The sequence below is a fragment of the Mastacembelus armatus genome, chromosome 8 (assembly GCF_900324485.2).
Source record: "Mastacembelus armatus chromosome 8, fMasArm1.2, whole genome shotgun sequence".
In the NCBI taxonomy this organism is placed as follows: domain Eukaryota; kingdom Metazoa; phylum Chordata; class Actinopteri; order Synbranchiformes; family Mastacembelidae; genus Mastacembelus; species Mastacembelus armatus.
In genome coordinates, this window is record NC_046640.1 from 8,011,987 (window position 1) to 8,035,719 (window position 23,733).

Sequence of the window (23,733 nt, forward strand, 5' to 3'; positions counted from 1 at the left end):
GTTGCAAGCATTTGAGTCATTGAACAATTTAAGATGTTCAGACATAATTAAGGTGTTAAGACATAATTAGAACTTGGAAAAATTATGTGAATGTCGATAAAGCAAAACCAGAATATAGTAATAATTGGTAGTGATGCCTATAAACCAAGGTCATGATCTTTCCTTAACCTTAACCTAACCAGTGCTGCCAATGCCTGAACAGAGCCAAGAAAAGGTCTAATCATGCTTTCATTATTTGTATTGCAAGACTGGATATTTTAGTGGAAAACAAACTAAATATGTTGTAACTGAATACAAATTGCCAGCATCAACATTTGCTTTTACTTGCAAACACTAACTAATAAATAAACACTGAGCACAGACTGTGTGAAGAACTGGCCTCAAGTGATGCCGCTTGCGTCAACATTATTTAGAGCTGAAGACTACGAGTTTAAAAAAGAAACAAAAATTCTGTGGGAGTGTTGTTAAACAGAAATGAGTCTATCTTGAGACTACATCACACACCACACGCCTGAATCTCTGATCAAACTATCAGTCAAACTAAAGTTGCACTCAGCACTGTAGACAGGTTTTTGACAATGGAATAAATGCTTTTGGTGTTTTTACTGTAAAAGACAACATAGCAATACTTGGAGCCCGTCTTGAAACTACAAGTCAAATCATTACTCCCAGCTGTACAGCACACTTACACAATGTGGCTCTTTGGGCGTCAAGTGATAAAACTGCTTGTGTGATGTGAGAGTGGAGGTTAAATAAGAGAGAAACTCCATCCACCACAAGGCTCAGGAGGTGATAAGTGCAAGTCACACACAGACGTGAGTGGTTTACGGCCAGGACAGGAAGTCATCCTGAGCCGCTGTGACATGCTGCCAACCTGCAGATTGTATCACATTAGAGGTGTTAGTGAAGCAGTGTGGGGAAAAAGCAGACTGAAGCCAGAAATGAGGAGATGCTGTTCCCTGACGTATGTCCTCTAGCTTTCTCCCATTGTCTGTCCTAATTTTATTTTCGAAGCCCCGACATGAACAATGACCTTTCTCTTCATTATGTGAACCACAAGGACCCAGATGACTTTGCTTGATGTAATACACCATTCCCATTTGGATTGCTGATATACGCCTACTTCCTTAGTAATCCAGAGGAATTGGTAACTGTATCTGCAGATAGAAAAGGGCTCAGAGCAGAAGTAGAAAATATTTGTAGTGTGCGGCAACAAGTGTACAGCTTGGACTTCATTAAGCTTGAGGATTGCACTTTGGTCTTATATAAACACTGATCAAGAGTCACTGATCAAGTTACAGCGCTGTTACGTAACTGCCAGGTTACAGTGTGACACTGTGTGTGTAGTGCATTGTCTGGCTGTGTCCCCTTCTCTACTGGACATCGAACTTGGACTTTTTCCAGACTGCATGCTGTATGGTCAAAATTAGTTGTTTCTTTGTCCATGATAATGGCGGTTTCTGCTTGTAGTATCTTGTATTTACAAAATCTATCAAGTGGCTAAGCTTTCAACATATTTAAAAACAATGAATTGAGGTATAACATTAACTAAACTCATTTCATGGTGAGCATATGATATGATACTGACGCACTCAGTGTGGTCAATATTGCATCCTCTATTTTCAGAGTAACTTCTTATGGACATTTGTTTGACAAGAAGATCTTTTGTGTAACTGAACATGATGTAGGCTGCAAATATGTACAAAATCTGACAAACAAAAAAATCATTCAAGGCCACAGGATGTCAAATCATGGTTTTGCTAGTGAATTTCCCTGAACTTGAACTTGACTCTTCTCTTCCAGAACATCTGGCTTGTTCCCAGGTCTTTGTATCTTCAGTAAATATTAGGATTTTGTTGATCCTAATCCAAAAGTTATAAATGTCCAGGTACTTTCTAAATAAAAAAAATAAATAAATAAAAACTGGAACTCATCTATCAGTATAAGTTGAAATATAACTGTATGAAACAATATAAACTGTTTTTTGTGTATTTTTTTAACAAAGGTCTCTCAGAAATATAGTAGCACTTCTTAATACATCATCTGTTATCAAGGGTATGGATGTTGTAATTATTGATTTTATTATTAGCTAGTAGTTAGCACTGTTGCCTCACAGCAAGAAGGTCGTGGGTTCGCATCCCGGCCTTTCTGTGTGGAGTTTGCATGTTCTCCCTGTGCTTGCGTGGGTTTACTCCGGGTACTCCGGTTTCCTCCCACAGTCCAAAAAGCATGCATGTTAGGTGGATTGGTGACTCTAAAATTGCCCGTAGGAGTGAGTGTGAGTGTGTGAGGTTGTCTGTCTTTGTGTGTCTGTATGTGGCCCTGCGACAGACTGGTGACCTGTCCAGGGTGTACCCCTGCCTTCCACCCGAGAGAGAGCTGGGATAGGCTCCAGCAGATCCCCGTGACCCTGAACCAGGAAAAGCGGGTATAGAAGATGGATGGATTATTAGCTAGTAAAACATTTAGTAATGCTGTAAAGATAAGTCAATAGTTTGGGGTTGCCATGTTGAGAAAAAATACAGTTTTCGGCTCGCCACCCATTTTCAAAAGAATCGGTTACTGGATGAGGTTATTTTGAGCGTGAAACGGTTTTCAAAGATATAAATAAAAAAAAATAAAAAAAATAAAATCACAAACAAAAACCATTTCCTGCGGCACACACTGATGAGAAAGTGAAAAGGAAAAAAAACAAGTGAACAGAAGCAAATAATTTTCTCTCATTTCTGTGTTCGTTGATGTGCATGTTCTGTCTTCCCATCAACACTCACTATATTTGCATAACTACAAATGACTATCACGGTCCATTCACGGGAAAAACTCCTCCCTGACATCTGATTGGCTAATGCGTCCGTGAACCAGCAGCTGGTTGGCTAAAGCCCCTGTCAATCATCATCTCACCACTTGCTGGGAGAGGAATCACATTTTCGGTGTTGGGATCTTGTCATTGAGCGGTGTGGCTGTTTGCTTGCTGGTGGGGGGGCTTGCTGCTGGTGCTGATGGATATTTGTAGCTTAAAAGGGAGGCAGTGAGTCAGTATTTGTTGCAGAATGGTATTAAGAAAAAGACTAAAACGGTGCCTTCACGGTGGAAGTATTAGTGCTGCCGGTGCCTCGTAGCTGTAGTCAAAGTTAGCTTATGAGTAGCGGACCTGCTAATGCTAGGCCTTCCGTCTGTTTTGCTTTGTCAGTTTCTTGTTTTATTTGTAAAGCAGGCTTTTGTTGGCGCTATTGCGCTATTGTTGGCTGGCTTTTGCTGATTTATTTATTTCTTTGCTCCCTGAGTGAATAAGACCCTGACATGAAGAGGGTGAACAGCTTTCAGAGGTGGGTGAAATCGATACTGTGGCTGTAAAAGGGATGTTTTGGTTTGTCAGGCAACAGATTTGTGGTATAATTTGATCATATTCATGGGATTTATGAGGTCATATAACCGCAGTGAGCTAGTCATTAATGGGTAGTTACCTCATTCAGCTGGAGGGTCAACATAAACCTGTTGTCCCTCTCAGGTGGACTATGAAACATTTACTGTGCGAACAATATGGACAAAAGAAACATAAAAAGAAAGCAGATGTCATAGTTTGGACGGGACTGTTTCAGCCTTATGGAAGAGAAGGTTGGAGGTTAGAAACATTAGTGCAATTTCTGATCATCTTTAAGTCAAATGTCAAGGGAAAGTGTTGCTCATTCTCTGGGTCCAGCTCCTTAGGTATAAGGATTATTACTTTCTGTGCTTCATACCATTATAAGATAAATAGGACTGTAGTTTTGGCAAAATTAAACATCTAAAAATATCAACATTGGGCTCTGGGAACTTGAAAATGACATTTTCTAACTGTTTATAGACTGAACCAACCAATGGCAGATGTTATTTTTAGCTCTAAATGTAATGTTCACCGGCAGGAATATTTAAAGTATGTGATCTTCACTTTCTTAAATCTAGGAATAAAAATTTAGTCCTAGATTAAAAGTTAAATTTGCTTCCTTAAATGATCATTCCTCAACCAGATTAAAATCAGCAAATAAACCATCATAAAGTGCGATGTATTTCTTTGCATTTTACTTGGCTGCTGTAACCAAGCTATCTATCAGTCTGTGCAGCCGTAGTGTGGTTGTGATATAGTCGGCACAGTGCAAGTTAGTTTATGTCCTTATATCAACATTTTCACCTCCACTTGATAAGGACCAGTTCAGGATAAGGTCTGGAGAGAAGCTGTCCCTGGAGGAATCATGCTGCCATAGTTGTGACCGTTTTCTTTGTGTGGTCCAGGTTTATGAACAGACGCGCCTCTGCTAACTGCCGCTACCAGCCCACCTGTTATGAGCATGCTGCAAATTGCTATACTCATGCAGTAAGTAGCTTTTAATTGCTTGTTCCTTCTGTACATGACACTGTCACAAACTGACCATTAATGTGTTAAGAAAAAGGACATTAATAGTATGTCCAGAAATTGACCTGTGCATTGTTTAAACTGTTCTGTAATTTCCTTTCTGTAGCTTCTCATCATGCCAGCCTTTGTGGGCATGGCGCTCCTGTACCGCCTTTCAGACAACCGCTGGGAGAGGATCACAGCCTGGGTGTACGGTATGGGCCTGTGTGCCCTCTTTCTGGTCTCCACTGTGTTTCATATCATCACCTGGAAGAAGAGTCACATGAGGTGAGGAGAAGCACAGTGATGAGCCATGCTGACAGAGAAACATAGATTTATCAGTAAAGTGTACATTCATAACATACTGGTAGATATATACATAATAGATGAGGACACAGACTAGACAACACGGCTTAGGGCACAAACAATGAGCTGTTCCTGTTGTAATATTTGGACTGAGAGTAATAGTATACAGTGCAGCTGGTCTCTAATTTCAAGTGCTGAAAGTAGAATTAATATCCATGTCCCAGCTGGGAATGCTGCTACACTGCAACTCGACTGCTGACATGAATGTGTTCATTTTTGCATTTCATTTTATTTTCCCTGAAATCTGGTTTCAAGTGTTGCACTTTTATATTTTTAATGTTACACTGCTCAACTGATGAACTGTTGGTAACTGTCCTGCATATTTAGATTATGTATTTTAGCTTTTTGTAAAACACAGTCTGGTATCCTGGTATCTATTATCATGTTTTTTTTTTTTCTGATTGGTTTTGCTTTATCTTACATTGTTTCTTTTGTTTAGTGTTGCTGAGGTTTGACTTTCTGTTCATGCTGCACTTTTGTATTGTTTCTTCAGGCAATAATTTTCACATTTCAGCTTTTTTATTTTTTTTTTTTGGAAACACCATGCCACTTCCTGTCTACTTCGGGGTTTTTCCTTGTATGAACATGCAAAGAATGTTTCTGGTTTGCACGTGACAGACTTTGAGTAGACAAGGCGTAACCTGTAACCTGTTCACCTGTTGTCTGTTTTAGGTCTGTGGAACATTGTTTCCATATGTGTGACAGAGTGGTAATTTATTTCTTCATTGCTGCCTCCTACACACCTTGGTGAGTGTCAGACAGAGGATGGTTTAGAGTGACAAGGCCATGTGTCATAAATTGAGGTCTAATACAGATGCATATCCCATTTGCTTAATTTTTATTCAGGTTGAACCTGCGTGAACTGGGCCCTCTGGCAGCACACATGCGTTGGTTTGTGTGGCTTATGGCTGCTGCTGGAACCATCTATGTCTTTAACTATCATGAGAAGTGAGTTTATGTTACAGTGGTAGTTCTTTTATGCAGTATTATGAATTTAAACGTTGGGAGTCAGTAAAAAGGCAGGTTCACTGTGATTGTTGAGTATATAAGAAGTCTGTCTGGACTCTGGGGAATCACAATAGCTTTAAGGCAGATTTGGTAGATATATATTGTCTCTGCTTGGCCACAAAAATAAGTCACTTAGCCACAATGGTTTGTCTGCCAACATCCTGTTGAATGGCCAAGGATAAATGTCACAAAACACCATCTACATTTCAGGCTCTAAAACTTCTTGCTCTTGTATCTGGAAAAGATTATTACGATAGATTAATATTTCTAAGTTAATTTTACAATAGATAAACACAAGTTCTAACAATGTACCTGTCAGTGTGAGGCTACAACGAAGTACTTGTCCTGCATTTTTTCAGATTTTCTTGTTATACATGACATGATACATTTTGACAAACATTTGAGGCTGCCTTGCTGGTGCTTCAGATTTCCTGGAATTTGTGTCAGATTGATTGTACCTGTAAACATATGTTTGTGTTCACAGGTATAAACTTGTTGAGCTGGCCTTCTATTTGATGATGGGATTTTTTCCGGCATCAGTTGTGACGTCAATGGTGATTTATTATTTATACCTTCACATTCCGTTAATATGCATATCCTGAATCATCATATGAACATCAAATTCTTCCACCCTGCAGCTCGAAACCCTGCAGCCTCAGGGTGGATTATGTGTTATTTCCTTTTGTGGCTGACACTCTGTTGAGGTTTAAGTGTCTCACTAAAATGAAAGATAATTTGTGGCAAAAAAAAAATATTTGTAGGCTTTCTCTTTAACATCTTGTATGTTGTCTTGAAGACTTTCAACATTTTAAGTCTGTGTTTTATTTTATGTTGCCCTCCAGTGGTTTCGGTAAATATAGCAGCCTTATATCCTATTAATACTATAAAGTGCAAACTACAATCTGTTTTACTGTGTCTGTGCAGGCATCTTAATTCAACTTTATTCCATTTTACCAGGTCAACATACTACATAATCAATCCACAGTCAGATTCAGGAGATGAATAGATCTAACACAGATGATTCCTATGTAAGATGTTTATTTTCCCTTGTTTTATGTATTCTGCAGAGCAACACTGAGGGGCTTCATGAGCTGGCCTATGGAGGGCTCATTTACTGCCTCGGTGTTTTCTTCTTCAAGAGCGATGGCATCATCCCCTTTGCCCACGCCATCTGGCACGTGTTTGTGGCGCTTGCTGCGGCCGTGCACTACTACGCCATTTGGAAATACCTCTACAAGGCTCCCAGCGCCGACACCCTGCTCGAGTTGTGACCACGCTGCTCCACCATCTCCCTATGCTTCGGAACAGAGGTGCCCTCATAGTGACTCCCTCAAGTACCCACTGAATCCGCAACCACAGCTGTAAAGTTTACGATAAATTTCGACCATGAATTGTTTACTGTTTTCTAACATGGAGAACAGATTTTTCAACGCCTCACTGATAAACAAAAGCTACTTTCAGAGCTATTTTGTACAACTTGAAAAACAACTTGATATAAAGGGAGAGAATTTTGAATTTTTACTATTAGTATTAACTTTGGCACATTCGTGAGTATTTGAGAATTTAAGATTTGCAGTCTTTTGTATTACTTGAAGAGAACCACATTCCACATCTGGGGACATTGTCAAAACCTGTAAAGTCCTCAATTTCAGCTGATCAGATGAACACTGGGGCTATGAGGTGCTAAAAATCCATTCTTATCAGTAGCAGGCCTGGATAACAATGATAGTATTGCTACAGCACTTGAACTTCAATACAAGTACCAAAATTATCTTTGTTTATGATAATATTCAGGTACTTTGTGATACATTTGAGAAAGATAAAAATGTTGCTTTACGAAAACTTGTTTTCATTCCACAAAAGAAGCCAAAGGTCTCGTGTTTTTGAAACACAAGCAGCTGTGCAGGAACCTTGCCAAATAGTTTCAAAATGGCACAATGTGATTTAAATCAGGAACGGGCTGATCAAATAATCCATAGTTATTGCAGATTTGCAGTTAATAAGAGCTTATTGTGATCTGGTAAAATTTCAAGTTGGTGAGTAAGATAGGAAGAAGCTCCTGGTCGTCATTTTAATTTTCTGTTTTGTTTTTACAACGATCTTATTCAAATCTGTCTTATTCAAATAATGCTTTGTTTCTGACCAGTATCCAAATGCATTCCTCACTTCTCAGAGAACAAAGTTTGTCCTGCAAGTATTTAGTGCCCCCTGCTGTTGGGTGGTGTAAGAAGGTGATTCACAACATATCAGGGAGTTTGTAGGGGAGGCCGGTGAGATGGGATTTGTTAATGAGCCAAATAAGGATAGTGTCAGTTCAGGCAGTATGATGAGACAGAATTGTTCCACTGTATTTGTAATGTGAACAGTGTGCAGTAGAGTATGTGTATGCATGACCTTTGTACTGTAGTCCAGTATTACATTTCCACTGACTCTCTCAGTGTTCGATTTGTACCACTAAGATGGTCTGTATTCAGAAGTGGGTCTGATCAGTGGAAAAACCTGTTTTTGTTTTGTAAATTTGCTTCATGGCTCCTGACTCCTAAATTACCCACTCTGTTGCTTTACTCAGTAGTGATGTATGCAGCTGAATGATTGCATATTTTTGAATTGTGGCTGTTTGTTGAACCAATTTTCTTTAACCACTGTATTTTGTACTGTAATGTTTATATACTCTGTTGTTTGCTCTGGTGATAACATGATCCTGGCCTTCGCAGGGAAACAAACTGCTTCATGTCTGTTCCATTGAGTGTTAATGGTGCTGCATAGTCATGAATGTTCCACTGTATTGAAAATCACCTTTCTAATGTGATAATAAAAAATAATTATGTCCCACGTCTGCATCTCTAGACAAGGTCCTGATTTATCACCAGCCTAAGATAAATGTTTGCATTTACTCATCTCAAACAGATCAATCTACTGCAGAGACATGCAAACACAAACATGTTTGCCAAGACTAAAAAAATTTTTTCTTTGTTCAGAAGAAATGAAATATTATCTTACAACCCTTACACACACATTTCAGTTGCTTTTTTACCAGGATTAAATTAATTAAAAGTTTTGACATTTTGGCTTCGGGGCCACATTTTGGTTGAATGCCCTTTAGCTGTAATTATCTGAGCTGAGTGTAATTTATTCTTACTCTCTATAGTTGCACATTTTTCAATGCAAAACAAAATTGGAATTTTCTGTAAATCCTTTACTGATTTCTTCAAATATTCAAATATTTCTCAAAAGGATTAAGTATTTTAATGGTTGATTTATAGTTTAGAGCCAGTTTTACTGTGTTTGATAAATAAAAGTAAAATGTTTTCTAATTTAAACAAGTTAATATCAAAGAATGAGTAAACCTGAGTAAACGTGACTAGGCATTTGAGTATTTGACAGTTATCAATATTCTGAATGGGAACAATCCACTATAACAATTTAGCCAATAACATGCAATAGTTTATTCTGAATTAATAAGCATCAGCAATAAGCACAAGGTACATCAGAAATAAACTGGGATTTTATTAGACACTACAAATTACAGACAGACAGAGGCTGAGGGCTGAACAGCACAAATAGATGTTATGCATCTATTCCATGACAAGCAATAGCAAACTTTCCTTCATGTCATTTTTATACACTCTGTTGGTGTTGCCATGAATACAATGGTTATAAGTCTGTTGCAATGTCCAAAATCAGAAATGAAAAGAGTTGTCAGCGTACATAATAGAAAGATTTTTGATGCACTAAGAAGCCCTTCAGTGCAGATCTGAACCTATCCTAGTGGTGCTGGAATGGGAACTTTACATTGCTGAGACTGAGGAACAGTCAGTGTATTCAAGGCACTGGAATAGACTCAGAATTATGGTTAACGTTTCCGGGTGAGGTAGTGAAATCAGTTGACAGTGAGGTAATTTTGGGATACAAATGGATTAAATATTGGCTTTTTCCTATGTGTGTGTGTGTGAGTGTGTGTGTGAGTGTGTGTGTGAGTGTGTGTGTGTGTGTGTGTGTGTGTGTGTGTGTGTGTATGAATACATAAAAAGATGCTCCACAAACTCTTCTTTACAAACCCTTTTTACACTCGAGTGGGTTTGTGCAGGTAAGATGTACAAGGGAAAGCGCAAAAATACTAAGTTGATACTTTCTGGTTAGAAAAGAATCATTTTACATCGCACACACCTTTTGATCAGATCACCAATGCTCTGTTAAATCTGGACTGGGATTAGACTAGTGTCTGACCCATTTTACTGGACTGATATTGGCTTTTCTGATTGTTTCATTTAGAGTTGTCATGTTTTAAAATCCCATCTTCAGAGATTTGTCCCACCTTGAAAAGTGCAAAATACTCAAATGTTGACTCAAATCTAAATTAAAACATTTAAAGAAGCCCAGGACTGCCAATATTTAAATAAACCACTAATTTCCTGTTTGTGTGCTATGTGTGATAAAATACAATTTTTGCTGAGGAGTTAAAACTAAAACTTAAACTATGTTTCTACCTATAATGGGTGATGCAGAGGTGAGACTGGAAACAATCTGGGAGAAATGTGAACTGTATATTTCTTAAAAAGCACAATCGTTTTTATTTCCTTCTAATATTGGCAGCCCTAAACCTCAATAAAGATGACCAGAAACATCAACACCAGTATCAAATCTTCATAAAAACACAAATCGGTCACATCCCACTCTTGACACTAAGCTTTGCAGCATGCAACTCTACATCATAACGCAACTAAATGTTAGGGGGGACTCCACTGTAGGCCTTCATTTAAGAAATACAAACAAGAAGATTTCCAGTGGCCATCACTCAGGTTCAGGAACATGCAACAACTGTGTTGGCTGGAGTCACCAATCACACAGAGAGCAGCAATAGTAACAAGCTAGAGATTTCCCTTCCTTCATAGTAACTTCATCCCATAAAATCAAATCAGAAGCAATTAAGACTCACAAGCTTTGCAGTGAGAAAAAGCCCCAAAAAAGGGCAGTAGAATATTCACCACTAAAAAAAAAAAAGTAAAGCCTGCTGCTGGATGACAAATTAAGTATTGGGACATGCTGGGGTCAGGTCAGAATGCCAAAATAAGTGTGTTTTCTTGATGGATGTGAGATGATGGTTTTTAAAAAGAGCCTAAAAGGGTACATTCTTTCTTCTGGACTGCATTTTGTTTTGGTGTATCTGCTACCCTTCACTTTAATGGGACTCACATGGCATGGAAGTCTAAACATAAGCCTGAGTGGCATAATAATAAACAATAGTAATGATGATGATGAGGGTGATGATAATAATAATAGCAATAATAATTATACTACTGCCCAGGGGGTTTGGATGCTGCTGAATATAATATCTGTAAATCTACCACATCTTAACTAACACACAATATCAAAATACCACTATTTGCATTTTTCTTTGCATTATATACTTGTATTCTTTAATATTCTGGATCTGCTGTGCCTTTAAAATACATAGTTCAGTAATGTATAGGAAAAATACTGTACAAAAAGAACAACTTATAGAATAGGTTTATATAAACATATCTCTTGTAACCAATATATCATCTCTGTTGTGAATTGTTTGGTCTGCAGTAAACAAATTGATTGGGTTAACCACAGTATTGGACAACACCACCCAACTTTTTTTTTCTTTTTTTTTTTTTGTCAACATCTTTTACATTCATACAGCCATCTAGAAAAAGAAGGCAAACATAGAGCTACACAGACAGACTACAAACATCTGTACTGATTCCTTAAAATAATAACACTCATATTAATCATGCTAAGTTAAACAGAAGCCAAAAGGATTATCCACAACTTTTCAAGAAACTTAAAAGATTTGCAAAAAGCTTTTCGTTCTGTCAAAGAAAATCATGCTTAGATCTGAAAACAAGGAGGAGGCTAAATGACAACAATGCCAAGAGTAGTATTAATACTAACAATTACATTAACAGAAATAAACAACAATCTTCCATCTGAGAAATAAACAGTAGATAAATAGGCAGAGGAAATTTTGAGTGACTGGAAACATTGCACCGGATCAGATTGTGAGACACGCATTAGTGCAGAAGTTCACTAAGGTTATCTTAGTTAACGAAGGTGGGCTAACATGTGAGGGGGTAAAATGGGGAGACTAGGTAGTGATCTGCCAGTGGGGGGGTGGGGGGGTGAGGAACATGTAGGCAGTCATGTCAGTTTACCTCTGGACAGGAATTATTGCTCAGTGTCTGGGTGATGAATAAAAACCAGAATTGTTTCGTTAAAAAAAAAAAAAAAAAAAAAAAAAAAAATCTACACCACAATTGAATTGGAAAAGATCATTTTAAGTGCTGTAAAATACCAAGGATGGTGCTGTTGAGAAGCTAAGGGGGAGCTGTGCTAGACAACCAAACCATAACATGAACATCTGAGTTCAAAATGGGTCAAACAGGAGCAGAAACACAAACCTTGGATTAAAAAAAACAAGATCTGAGGGGCTTAAGCAGACTCTTGACACGTTACATATAACACAGAGAAGAAAGGAAAGAGGAAACAACAGTTTTCAGTCCTGATCTCACGTATAAAATTGGTATGAAAGTGAACAACAAACAGCATGGCATTGTTTCTCAAAAGTGGAAGGTAGCAGGGGACTCAGCTGGTGGGTTGGCTCATAACTCCTCACAGTACATTAAAGTGGGAAGTATGTTTGTGTAAATATATGTATTTATCTATGTATATATATATATATATATATATTAGTCAAACCATGTATACAGAAAATAAAAGGAACATAAATTGAAGCTTATGATAGACGTCAGATGACTTATAATACCAGAATTATACAGGTGTGTGTTGTGGGTGGGGAGGAGGGTGAGATGGGAGGTTTGTGGACAGGAGGTGGGGGGCGGTGGTGGAGGAGGAGGGTGCAGTGCCACCAAAAGAGACACATTGTCCTTCAAACTTGAGGGAAGGTAGGTTGGGGTAGCAGAGTGGGTGTGGGAAAGGTTTGGTGGTGGCTGGGGGTTTTATGGGCTCACAGAGGCCCGTGTCGGGCCTCGTATTTAGCCAGAACGTTTTTGCAGCGGCCTAGCTCCTTCCTCAAGTCTGCTACCTCCATGCGGAGAGCGGCGTTCTCCTTCTCCAAAAAGCCAGCCCGGATAGCAATCTGGTTCTCCTTCAGCCGCCGAGCATCCCGTGACCGCTTGGCTGCCACGTTGTTCTTTCTACGCCGGGCCCAGTATTTATCATCCTGAAAAGCGAAGCAGACGTGTTAAGACTGGATACAACAACAACAACACAGTCTCTAGGTTATCATGAGAATGAAGATAGCTTGGCTTTTAGTCCAGGGTCTCTCTGGGGTTAACTTGCATTAGACCCTGACCTTACATAACAACAGGGCAACAACAGATCTATCTCCTATCGCCAAACACACTCCCACCCCACTGGCTGTAACTGACAGAGGCACCAGGTCACCTTGAGGTCGTCAGGAATGAAGACCTTGCGAGCTTTTTTGATCATGGGCTGTGGCTTCAGTTCCTCAGCTGAGAACTTGCGTTTCCTGGGATCGAACATTTCCTGGCCAGGCACACTGGACAGGGCCAGGTCTGCCGGGTCAGGCTCGTAGGTCATGGGCACCTGAATTGACTCTGGGTCGATGGGGCTGGGTGTGTCCCGGGATGAGGGCAGTGCTGTAAGAGCAAAAAACACATATTAGCAGCTGCCTGCGAAAGCACAAAATTGAGCTATTAAATTGAAAAGAGGGTGTAAAGAGTGTGGAAATCTTCTAATTATTTGTCAGTGAGGGGAGCAGTCAGCAGACCTCTGATTTCAGGTCTACTGGCAGCAGTGGCACCATAAGACTTAAAGGTGGCACTTCTATTTGGGGTAATTGGTTATGTGAGTGACGTGTGAAGCTCTTAAGGCTGGGCAAAGGACACAAGAAGAGCAGCGGTTACTAAGTCTGTTGACAGCCTGTCGAGTCGGAGGCCACGGAGGGGCCTTTCTCCCCTGTGCTCACACCTCTCTGGGTTTGGGGACTGGGACTGGGTAATGGTGTAGATGTGAATCAAGAGAACAGGTGACTGCTTTTCTTGAAATACATTTTGTCCGTCTATAGCGGCATGTCCCTCGTCTGACCAGCAGGTGGTGCTATTTCACAGGCTTTAAAAACACAGGTAAACCCACAAGGACAAATCATTCTCCGAACTGTTTTATGTTCAACTCTGCAGCGATCAACAGCTCCTGTCAGCTGATCTCAAATCACCAGGTTTTGTCAGTGAACTGTCTCGGGGCGATCCGCTCCACGGTGAGCTGCTGCGTGCCTTCACGTCTGTCTGCCTGTTGTGCAAGGCTTCTCTAATTGATTTGAAGCTGTGGGCTGACCAGTGGAGGGTGATTAAGTTCATTAGCCGGCCTGGATGGAACAATTACCCTGTGATTCACTACATTAGCACTAATTTATTTTGTGACAAAAACAACACCTGCATTCTCTGCATGATTCAAAAACCTCAACAAGCAGTATGACAATTGGGACCCTGACTGTGCAAAGTGCAGCAGGCATTTTCACTCGCTGCTGATCTCCTGGCAGCTCGTACATCATGACCCAGATTTTTTGTACTTGTGAGCCTGCCATGACAGCCAGTCAATGCCGCTGACCTTCGGCCCGAGAGTACATGGGCAAACAGCTTTTGGCTGCGTTAAGAGATTTGAGAAGAGGCCATCAGATTCGGCTCTGACGGCTTTCTGTGTGCAAAACAGACACAAACAGGAAGTCTGTGCATCAGGAGACACTGTCCTACCCAGAGGAAGTGTTTGGCTTCTTCACCAACAGTATGAAAACCTCAAGCGAGTGCCACGCTGCCTCAGATTTGTCTGTTAAACTCGTGGAAAACAAAATTTCTCTGCTAACAGCAGATGCAGCGTTTGTTTGTTTGAAAGGCTATGCAGAACTATTAAAGCTTCTAATTATCACCTCATGAAACTGAGGAGAAACAACAGCCTTCATAGACATGCGTTTCAGACACATGACTTCAACAGATGTTTCTGTTCAGTACGCAAGCTAGGTGTGGTTCCATCTAATACCAAAACAAGAACTGTGTTTTTTGTTTTACATATGATTTAAAGAAATAGCAACATGTCTTCTAAGAAACGCAAAGAACGAGTGATATAAAACTGGGAAAGTTTTAATTTGGGAAACGCTGACACCAAATACGTCAGCAGTCGCTTGGTCTATGAAATGCCAGAACACACTTAAAAGTGCAAATGGCAGTTTTTGAGACCCTAATCTGCTTGTTTTAGCCAACCACAAATGAAAACATAAAAAATGATTAGAAGTGTTGTTGATTCATGTTTTGTCCATCACATAGCTAATTTGATGATAAGCACTAAAGTACAGCTACCACATACATTTTTACTGTCGAGGTGATGCATCCATAAAGTAAGATACACAGCCCAACCACTCAAAAACAGAGACCAGGCTTAAGACAGCAAGATTCTTGATGAGCTAAAACTACAACTAGACACTGTCTTAGAGAATGGGTCAGGCATGAAAATAGCCTGCGTCGTCCTAATCACCTTTACGAGTCATTTTGATCTCCTAATTAGTTAAAAGAAGTCACAGGCTAAAAGTAGATGTACAAGCGGCCTCGCTGACCTGTAATGTCCTCAAGTAATGTACGGCACATTCCAGGGGACAGGAAGTAGTTGAATAATGTGGATTCATACAATAGTCCTCACAATCTTGAAAAGGAAATCTATATTTAACAAGGTAGTCCAGACCTGACCTATAAAGAGCTGTGAGCAAAGCTTTTTTTTTTTTTTTTTTTTTTTTTTTGATTAAGCAGTCGGGCAACCTGCTTTAATTTGATGTATTTTACCTGTCCTGCTAGATGATCATATCAAAGTTACTGTGAGTTATCACTGTGCTACGTACTGTAAGTGATTATAGTACAGTTCGAGATAAGTGGAGCTGTTTGCTGCTGTGTGCAGGGGCAGAGCTGCTGAACTCTGATCTGGGCTGGGTGTACCACATGCTCACATGATCATAAATATAAGATATATTTAATTATTGTCAAGAAATATCATAAATCGAGCAAATGTCTCCCACTGACAGGTACTGCGTCTGTATCAAAGTGTTCCACAGCTTATTCCTCTGTGACACAGAGCTCCATTGTTGTCTCAAAACTATTAAAAATGAGCCTCAGGGTTGCACTGGATGACATGGCCCTTCATTACCACGAACAGTTCATTCTGACTGTAAACACTCACTAGAGCATATGATGTGGATTAATCCGCCACTGAAATAGTGCCCAAATCTCTGGTGCCCAGCTGTTTCAGGGAAGAACTCTTTCTTTAGAACCTGAAACTACATTTGTACGACATGATTTGGATCTTCAACGGGAATGAAGTCAGTGTTGTGAGATGTGTTGCTAGTTAATGATTTCGTGACAATTAGATAATTATATTGACATTACACTTTATTGTGTGCAGGACCCCAACAAAGGGAAAGATAAAAATAAAGGCTGAGTACGGGTTTGGTAATATTGACAGATTTCTGCTTGAACAACTATTTCTGAGAAACAAAATTATTTCCACATGATAATAAATTGATGAACTCCATGTTTGGCTCTTCAAATCTGCTGATTTCTATTGCTCAGTGAGTCTCTTTTCCTTCGCTAATACAGTGGAATGCACCATAACACACCCTTTGACCCCACGTACATTTCACTGCCCACTTGGATCCTGGCAAACACCAGAGTCCATCTCCTGATCCGGCTTTGACAAAGACCCTCAGCATCTGCAGGACGTTCAGAGTGAGAAAGCGCCCGTTCTTTCATTAGCTCCGGGATTGTGATAACAATGTTATCTGCTGCCTGCTGTATTGCTTGCAAGCAGAGTGCAGCAGAGGGATTGTAGTAGTTAGTGGTGGTGGTGGTGGTGGTGGTGGTGGAGTGGCTGGTTAGACGAGACGAGACTCGGCGAGCTGGAACAATATTGCATGCACGTGACAAAAGCACACCCAAGTCCATGTGATCTCTGCAGGGTACAGCCTGTGCCTTGGCTCAGAGTCCAGGCTGTGTCGGAGCCGAGCCCAGTGAGGGAGGGAGAGGAAGACTGGACGGGAAGCGGAGAGTGTTAAAGGGAGAGAGGAGCAGGGAGGGTGAAAGTGAGAGTGAGTGAGTAAGTGAGTGAGGGAGGCGAGAAAAGAAAAGAAGGCAGGCAGGTTTATGCCGTTACAAGCTCCTGTTTGTAGCTCAGGGCTGCACACGGTGGCCGCATGTGTCCATCACATGGCCCAGCATGCTGCAGGAAACCCCAGCCGCGTTCACGTGAGAGGTAAATGTGAAGACAGCGGTCAGACAAAGATTCAAACACAAGACACACAGGGTCTGAAGTTCTGCCTCTGCACATGTGTACTCAGGCTGGTATAGGTTGTACTGTACAGATGCATCTCTTCTAAAGCAGCAGTTTATCCCTGACTGCACTGTCATCACATCTGAGCTAAGTGTGTGTAAAGACTGTCCAACATGCATTCACATGAGAGAAAGAGACAAAATGTAAAGATTCACTGTCTAATATTTAGACAATCTATTAGCAGGAATAGAAGGTAGTGTTCATAAATATGTTGTCATTAGTCTGTACACTGGGAAATACCAAGTGTTGCATTTCAGTTAACCCTGGTTAAACTACCAAGCATTGCCTGTTCCTGATCTTAGAATGAGCCTTTTAAATCTACATAGGGAGTGGGTCTCATTTCACGAAGGCAGCCATGTTGTGCCGCCATGTTTTTATAGTAGCCCAGAATAGACAAACCAAACACCGGCTCTAGACAAGGAATGTGTTTTGTTTTAAATGTGACGGCCACCGTATCCTCCCTGATGCCAAGAAATGGGGGTTGGGGTGTAAGGGGTGCTCAGAAGGTTGCATTCAACAATCTCACCACCTTTCATGACAAATGTCCTAAAACTACATTCAGAAACACTGGGTCTTTACTTCTTTAAAAAAAAAAAAAACTACAGGCGAGAGTATACGACCTACAGTAACACTTTAATAAACTGTCAAACAATTAGTTTATTTTGATTTATTACTCAAGTTATTCAATAAGCAACAATATTAAGCAAACATTCTCTGGTTCCAAACGTGAGGGTTTACCATCTTTTTAAATTCAATGCTGTTTTAATGTGCACTGTTGGTTGGACAAATTAAGCAATTCAAAGACTTCATTTCAGACTCAGGCCTTGTGATGGGCATTTTCCCCCAGTTTGTCCCACTGTTTTCAAATAATCTGTTAAATGCAGCTCTAGTCCAACCTTTTCTGTTTACAGGAAAGTGCTGGGCAGGTGTGCGACAATGTAATAATATGCCTTTTAAAATCATTTTGGATTTACCGGCTTGTTCAATTATTCATTGTTCAATTTAGAATTGTAAAACTGTACTTTTTAACAACTCTGTAAAAGCAGGCTGACAAACATTTTGCTTTTAAAAGTGCTCTGTAAATTAAACAACTTGACATAACCAATTAATTACAATCTGAACACATGTTGAATGTACCGATTGCCGGGAGCTGGAGTTGATTGGCCAGCAGTAGCTAGTTAAATCAGATAGTTTTTAGGTGATGCATGTTGAAATGAGTAAATTGAGTTTAGTAAGAGATTCACTGATGTGATAAATTATAAACAAATACCAGATGTCGTATGATGAATTTTCCACATTACAGTGCATGTAGCACAGTGTTTACAGTGCCTCATCAAAGTTTCTTCCTTCCTAATCTTGGAACTATTAGACACAACACACAGGAAGTATTTGCACAGCGGCAGCACTCCATCTGTGGAGATCTACATATATCCCACCAAGACTGAACTGTGTGGTTTGTTCAGGTGCATGGGTTCACGCGAAAATAAACAAACTGGACACTTTTGTGTCATCAGGCTGAAAAACGACTGGTGATATCACTGATGCTCAGGTCAAAATTAGTCCTTGAAAAGTTGACAGGATGGTTATCAGTCACCAATTATCATCCATTATCATCCCGACTGGTTTAAATGATGGACGCACTGGTCCATTAACACACACAGTGGAATAACAAAACTTGCTTTTCACCAGGATGCCACCTCGTCAGTGTACAGGTAAAACACACATAAACAGAGCATTTACAGCATCTGTCACACACAACATAACACTCCATCTGTTTATCTGACACGTATCGTCAGATCTTTTGCCAGGAGTGTTTTGTGTTAAGTTTGGATGTTAAATGTGCTCCAAACCCAGCCCAGTGCTGGTTGGGTCTGGCCTGCTGAGAGTTTGCTCTGTTTATGTTTAAAGTGAAGGCTGGTCCTTTTAAATGATTTAACTCAGTCTGTTATCTGGTGAATTAAAGTTACAAATCATGTTTGGCAGCAGCTTAACAAACTCTGTTATACAATTTAACACTTTGCTCCACATACAAACTGCCTACTTAATGTCAGCATTATACAATTATAAGATTTTCCATTACGAATAGCCACATATGATCACCGAAACACTCAAACTTAATACTCAAATATTACATATCTGTAATGAAATAACAGCTTTGTATTACTATGTTTTCGACATTGCTAAATATGTTCATAATCCTGTAGATGCTATTGCACAGAACCATAAATGAAAATGTAATTTAATAATATTTTACAAAATGCTAATCCCAATGCCAGCAATAATGAATGAACGTTCCAATGCAGGAACAACACTAAGTAAAGCCCTATTTCTGTTTAATGTGAACAGCTTCATAAAGAAACCGTGGTGCATCCTGGGACTTAAGCCTGTTTTGCCTGTACTCTCAGAGTCCAAAGTCTAATTCAAGGCTATAAATGAGAATTGAAATGTGTTAGCCTGCAGCTACTCAAAAGCTCTAACTCAGGGAAGCTTAGCTAAATAGGAGACAGCTCTAAAACAGCGCTCAGAGATGATGCCTTCAAGGACACAAACAACATGTTCTCTCTTAGCGTTGGCAGTTACTGTAATTATAGATTGTGTGTGTGTGTGTGTGTATATGTGTAGCAGGTGAGCAAACAGCAGCACAAGCCTCCAGAGCCTCCCCTGGTACAGAGGAAGCATGCACAAGCGTGTGAACCCACGTGTCGGTGTGTGCAGGTGTGATTTCAGGTGCACATCAGACTCTGCTGCATGTGCTTCCTACCTGCTGTGCTGGGGCTGTGGAGGCAGGTCTGAGGCGCCATGCCTGTGTGAACTGAAGTGGTGGCGCGGCTGCTGAGGTCCACCACGGAGGGTGTGGGCGGGGCAGGCGGTGCAGCCTGCTGCAGAGGAGCCTGTGGGGGTTGTGCTGCCTGAGGAGCCTGGTCGCTCTGGGCTGTGTTAGCGGGAATGCCGTTCTCCGACAGGAACTCCTCCAGGTCCATATACTCCAGCTGAAAGTTGTCCCCATCATAGGGCAGGGTCTTGTCCCACAGGGTCGGGCCAAGGAAGGCTGACTGTGGATGGTTGGCTGTGCTGCTTTCATCATCCAGCTTTTTCTCTTTCTCTTTGTCTTTCCCAAACCCTGTAAATATTTACACAAGTAATTTCATTAAGGGGTCTCACGGGTCAGTGTGCGGGTATAAATAGAAAATACCCCTGATGTTTCATCTGTGCTGTGCTAACACTGGATTTTTAAAAAATCAGACACAAATAAAAGCAAAGCTATCGTGATGGCTGACTGGGAAAATATGCTGTTTTTTTTTTTTTTGGGTGAACTGACCCTTTAAGATAAGTCTCCATTCATGTTCAGATAATGCAATGACTGAATACATTCAGAAATACAGGGGGTGGACAGCAAGCATTCACAGTCTAAGTGAAAGGGCGCCCTCTATCGACACCTTGTGTTATCACTAATATAAATCCCACTGAAGACAGGAGGGCTTAAAGGTTATAGATGTACCAACAAACTAAAAACGGCTCAGTGACAATAACACATGCAAATCTGCTTGTATTATGTTCATTTAGATAATAGGTACAAGCATAAATAGCATCTTAGCCTGAGTTCAAGTTCACGACATTTAACCGAGTCAGGGAACATTATGTTTTATTTATCTCTGTGGCCCCAAATTAATAAAATTACATTGTTTCTGCTTCAAAAAAGATCGTATATTGATACAAGATGTCACTCCGGTGGATTTGGTTCACCTGCGTCCCTCACAGCGCCTTTTTCTTTTAAAACCATATCTGCAGAAAGATAATAACAAGCAGCGGACAGACATCACCGGGAGGCGGCGGGAGCAGAGTCGCTGTGCGTGCAAGTCGAGTTTTGACCGTTTTCAAACGTGACGTTACCTTCATCGTGATGGAAAGGCAGCTTCAGTGGATTTTCCAGCAGGGATTTCAGTACGCCGTGAGTCGGCGGCAGGAAAGTTGAGTTTATAGGAAGAGGTCTGGCCATTTTCTCCATATGTCTTGAAGGGCAATTGGAGACCAAAGCTCACAAAAATTGAATTTGCCCCCAGAAGACCAAAACTCGCGGGCCGGCCCGTGGAGATCCTCGACTAAAACGGGGCTCACAGGTTGAAGACGGTACTCGCTCGGGAACAGCGGGACGGCGAGCGGTCGGCTGTCTGTCGTCGAGGATGGTTGGCAAATAGCTGGAGGAGGAGGGCGGAGGGAGCGGAGCTACTGCACTCCTCTCTCCATGTGCGGAGACGGACGCCGGTGACGTCAAAGCATCGGGTGGGCGGGGACGGTACTCACGGCGCGTTCAGGGCACGTAGGAAACAACATCTTCATGGATCTCAGCGGGCGCTCGAAACATGCTGCCTTCAAGAACTGTGGGAAATAATGTATCGATATCAAGTCACCAAAGTGCAAACAGGGAAAAAACATGTCATATAGTAATCAGTTTTGTATTTTGCTGTAAATAAATGTCCTCCATTTATAAGTTTTGCTGCTTCTTTTTGTCATATACCATCATAAGCTAAATACTGTCCAATAAATAAATAAAGAACAAAACAAAGAAATAAACTTAAATAAAATAAAGTGACATTTAAATATTTCCCAGTCAATATTCCTGAATTGCTACCCACAAGATTATATATGTTGATTGCAAAACCTCTGTAGATTATTGAATGTTTATTCTTGCTTCCATGTTTATTCCTTCTATCATTTAGATAGATAGATACTTAAGTCATCTACCATGGAGGAAATTTAAAACTAAATGAAATGACACATAAATCATGTATTCTATCTGCTGAAGTCTCAATAACAAATACTTATTGTGCTTTAATAGCTGCCATGAAATGTTCTCAAATTTACAAAATGAAAAAACTTATATTCACTTGGATACTACAGTGGGTACGGAAAGTATTCAGACCCCTTTAAATTTTTCACTCTTTGTGTCATTGCAGCCATTTGCCAAAATCAAAAAAGTTCATTTTATTTCTCATTAATGTACACTCAGCACCCCATCTTGACAGAAAAAAACAGAAATGTAGAAATTTTTGCAAATTTATTAAAAAAGAAAAACTGAAATATCACATGGTCATAAGTATTCAGACCCTTTGCAGTGACACTCATATTTAACTCACATGCTGTCCATTTCTTCTGATCCTCCTTGAGATGGTTCTGCTCCTTCATTGGAGTCCAGCTGTGTTTAATTAAACTGATTGGACTTGATTAGGAAAGGCACACACCTGTCTATATAAGACCTTACAGCTCACAGTGCATGTCAGAGCAAATGAGAATCATGAGGTCGAAGGAACTGCCCAAGGAGCTCAGAGACAGAATTGTGGCAAGGCACAGATCTGGCCAAGGTTACAAAAGAATTTCTGCAGCACTCAAGGTTCCTAAGAGCACAGTGGCCTCCATAATCCTCAAATGGAAAAAGTTTGGGACGACCAGAACTCTTCCTAGACCTGGCCGTCCAGCCAAACTGAGCAATCATGGGAGAAGAGCCTTGGTGAGAGAGGTAAAGAAGAACCCAAAGACCACTGTGGCTGAGCTCCAGAGATGCAGTAGGGAGATGGGAGAAAGTTCCACAGAGTCAACTATCACTGCAGCCCTCCACCAGTCGGGGCTTTATGGCAGAGTGGCCCGACGGAAGCCTCTCCTCAGTGCAAGACACATGAAAGCCTGCATAGAGTTTGCCAAAAAACACATGAAGGACTCCAAGACTATGAGAAATAAGATTCTCTGGTCTGATGAGACCAAGATTGAACTTTTTGGCGTTAATTCTAAGCGGTATGTGTGGAGAAAACCAGGCACTGCTCATCACCTGCCCAATACAATCCTTACAGTGAAACATGGTGGTGGGAGCATCATGTTGTGGGGATGTTTTTCAGCTGCAGGGGCAGGACGACTGGTTGCAATTGAAGGAAAGATGAATGCGGCCAAGTACAGAGATATCCTGGAAGAAAACCTCTTCCAGAGTGCTCAGGACCTCAGACTGGGCCGAAGGTTCACCTTTCAACAGGACAATGACCCTAAGCACACAGCTAAAATAACAAAGCAGTGGCTTCGGAACAACTCTGTGACCGTTCTTGACTGGCCCAGCCAGAGCCCTGACCTAAACCCAATTGAGCATCTCTGGAGAGACCTGAAAATGGCTGTCCACCAACGTTCACCATCCAACCTGACAGAACTGGAGAGGATCTGCAAGGAAGATCCCCAAATCCAGGTGTGAAAAACTTGTTGCATCATTCCCAAGAAGACTCATGGCTGTACTAGCTCAAAAGGGTGCTTCTACTCAATACTGAGCACAGGGTCTGAATACTTATGACCGTGTGATATTTCAGTTTTTCTTTTTTAATAAATTTTTTTCTGTCAAGATGGGGTGCTGAGTGTACATTAATGAGAAATAAAATGAACTTTTTTGATTTTGGCAAATGGCTGCAATGACACAAAGAGTGAAAAATTTATAGGGGTCTGAATACTTTCCGTACCCTCTGTATATTTAAAATTTCCTTTGTTTCAACTTAGATGTATCTAAGATGCATCTTTCACCAAGCCTTCTCTAGCATCACCTAAAACACCCAAAGCCAGTTCATTAAAAACAGTAGATTTAATTGCTTATT

At 40.6% G+C, this 23,733-nt stretch overlaps 2 protein-coding genes across 3 annotated transcripts; one reads left to right on the top strand and one right to left on the bottom strand.

The window, feature by feature from the left end:
- Positions 1-2,920: 2,920 nt before the first annotated feature.
- mmd (monocyte to macrophage differentiation-associated) lies at positions 2,921-8,576 on the top strand. Of its 2 annotated transcripts, none has more exons than XM_026325895.1 (7): positions 2,921-3,326; positions 4,183-4,351; positions 4,497-4,657; positions 5,408-5,482; positions 5,582-5,683; positions 6,228-6,297; positions 6,811-8,576. In XM_026325895.1, the coding sequence occupies exons 2-7, from the start codon at positions 4,274-4,276 to the stop codon at positions 7,012-7,014; spliced, it is 690 nt and encodes a 229-aa protein (XP_026181680.1). In that variant the 5' UTR covers positions 2,921-3,326; positions 4,183-4,273; the 3' UTR covers positions 7,015-8,576. The 2 variants fall into 2 exon arrangements, with proteins under 2 accessions (XP_026181680.1, XP_026181679.1); XM_026325894.1 differs by having other exon boundaries at positions 4,270-4,351.
- Positions 8,577-9,230: 654 nt separating this feature from the next.
- On the bottom strand, positions 9,231-21,353 carry hlfa (HLF transcription factor, PAR bZIP family member a). Its single transcript, XM_026324906.1, has 4 exons — positions 21,005-21,353; positions 19,875-20,234; positions 13,175-13,389; positions 9,231-12,950 (listed from the first exon to the last, which is right to left on the bottom strand). The coding sequence occupies exons 1-4, from the start codon at positions 21,117-21,119 to the stop codon at positions 12,735-12,737; spliced, it is 906 nt and encodes a 301-aa protein (XP_026180691.1). The 5' UTR covers positions 21,120-21,353; the 3' UTR covers positions 9,231-12,734.
- Positions 21,354-23,733: the final 2,380 nt, after the last annotated feature.

Excerpts from the sequence above, each read along its gene's own strand:
- mmd (XM_026325894.1), top strand. The coding sequence starts at position 3,301 with ATGAAGAGGGTGAACAGCTTTCAGAG. Across the intron at positions 3,327-4,269 it reads AGGGTGAACAGCTTTCAGAG|GTTTATGAACAGACGCGCCT; the intron begins GTGGGTGAAATC and ends TGTGTGGTCCAG. Across the intron at positions 4,658-5,407 it reads TGGAAGAAGAGTCACATGAG|GTCTGTGGAACATTGTTTCC; the intron begins GTGAGGAGAAGC and ends TGTCTGTTTTAG.
- hlfa (XM_026324906.1), bottom strand. The coding sequence starts at position 21,119 with ATGGAGAAAATGGCCAGACCTCTTCCTATAAACTCAACTTTCCTGCCG. Across the intron at positions 20,235-21,004 it reads GCCTTTCCATCACGATGAAG|GGTTTGGGAAAGACAAAGAG; the intron begins GTAACGTCACGT and ends AAATATTTACAG. Across the intron at positions 13,390-19,874 it reads CCACAGCCCCAGCACAGCAG|CACTGCCCTCATCCCGGGAC; the intron begins GTAGGAAGCACA and ends TTGCTCTTACAG.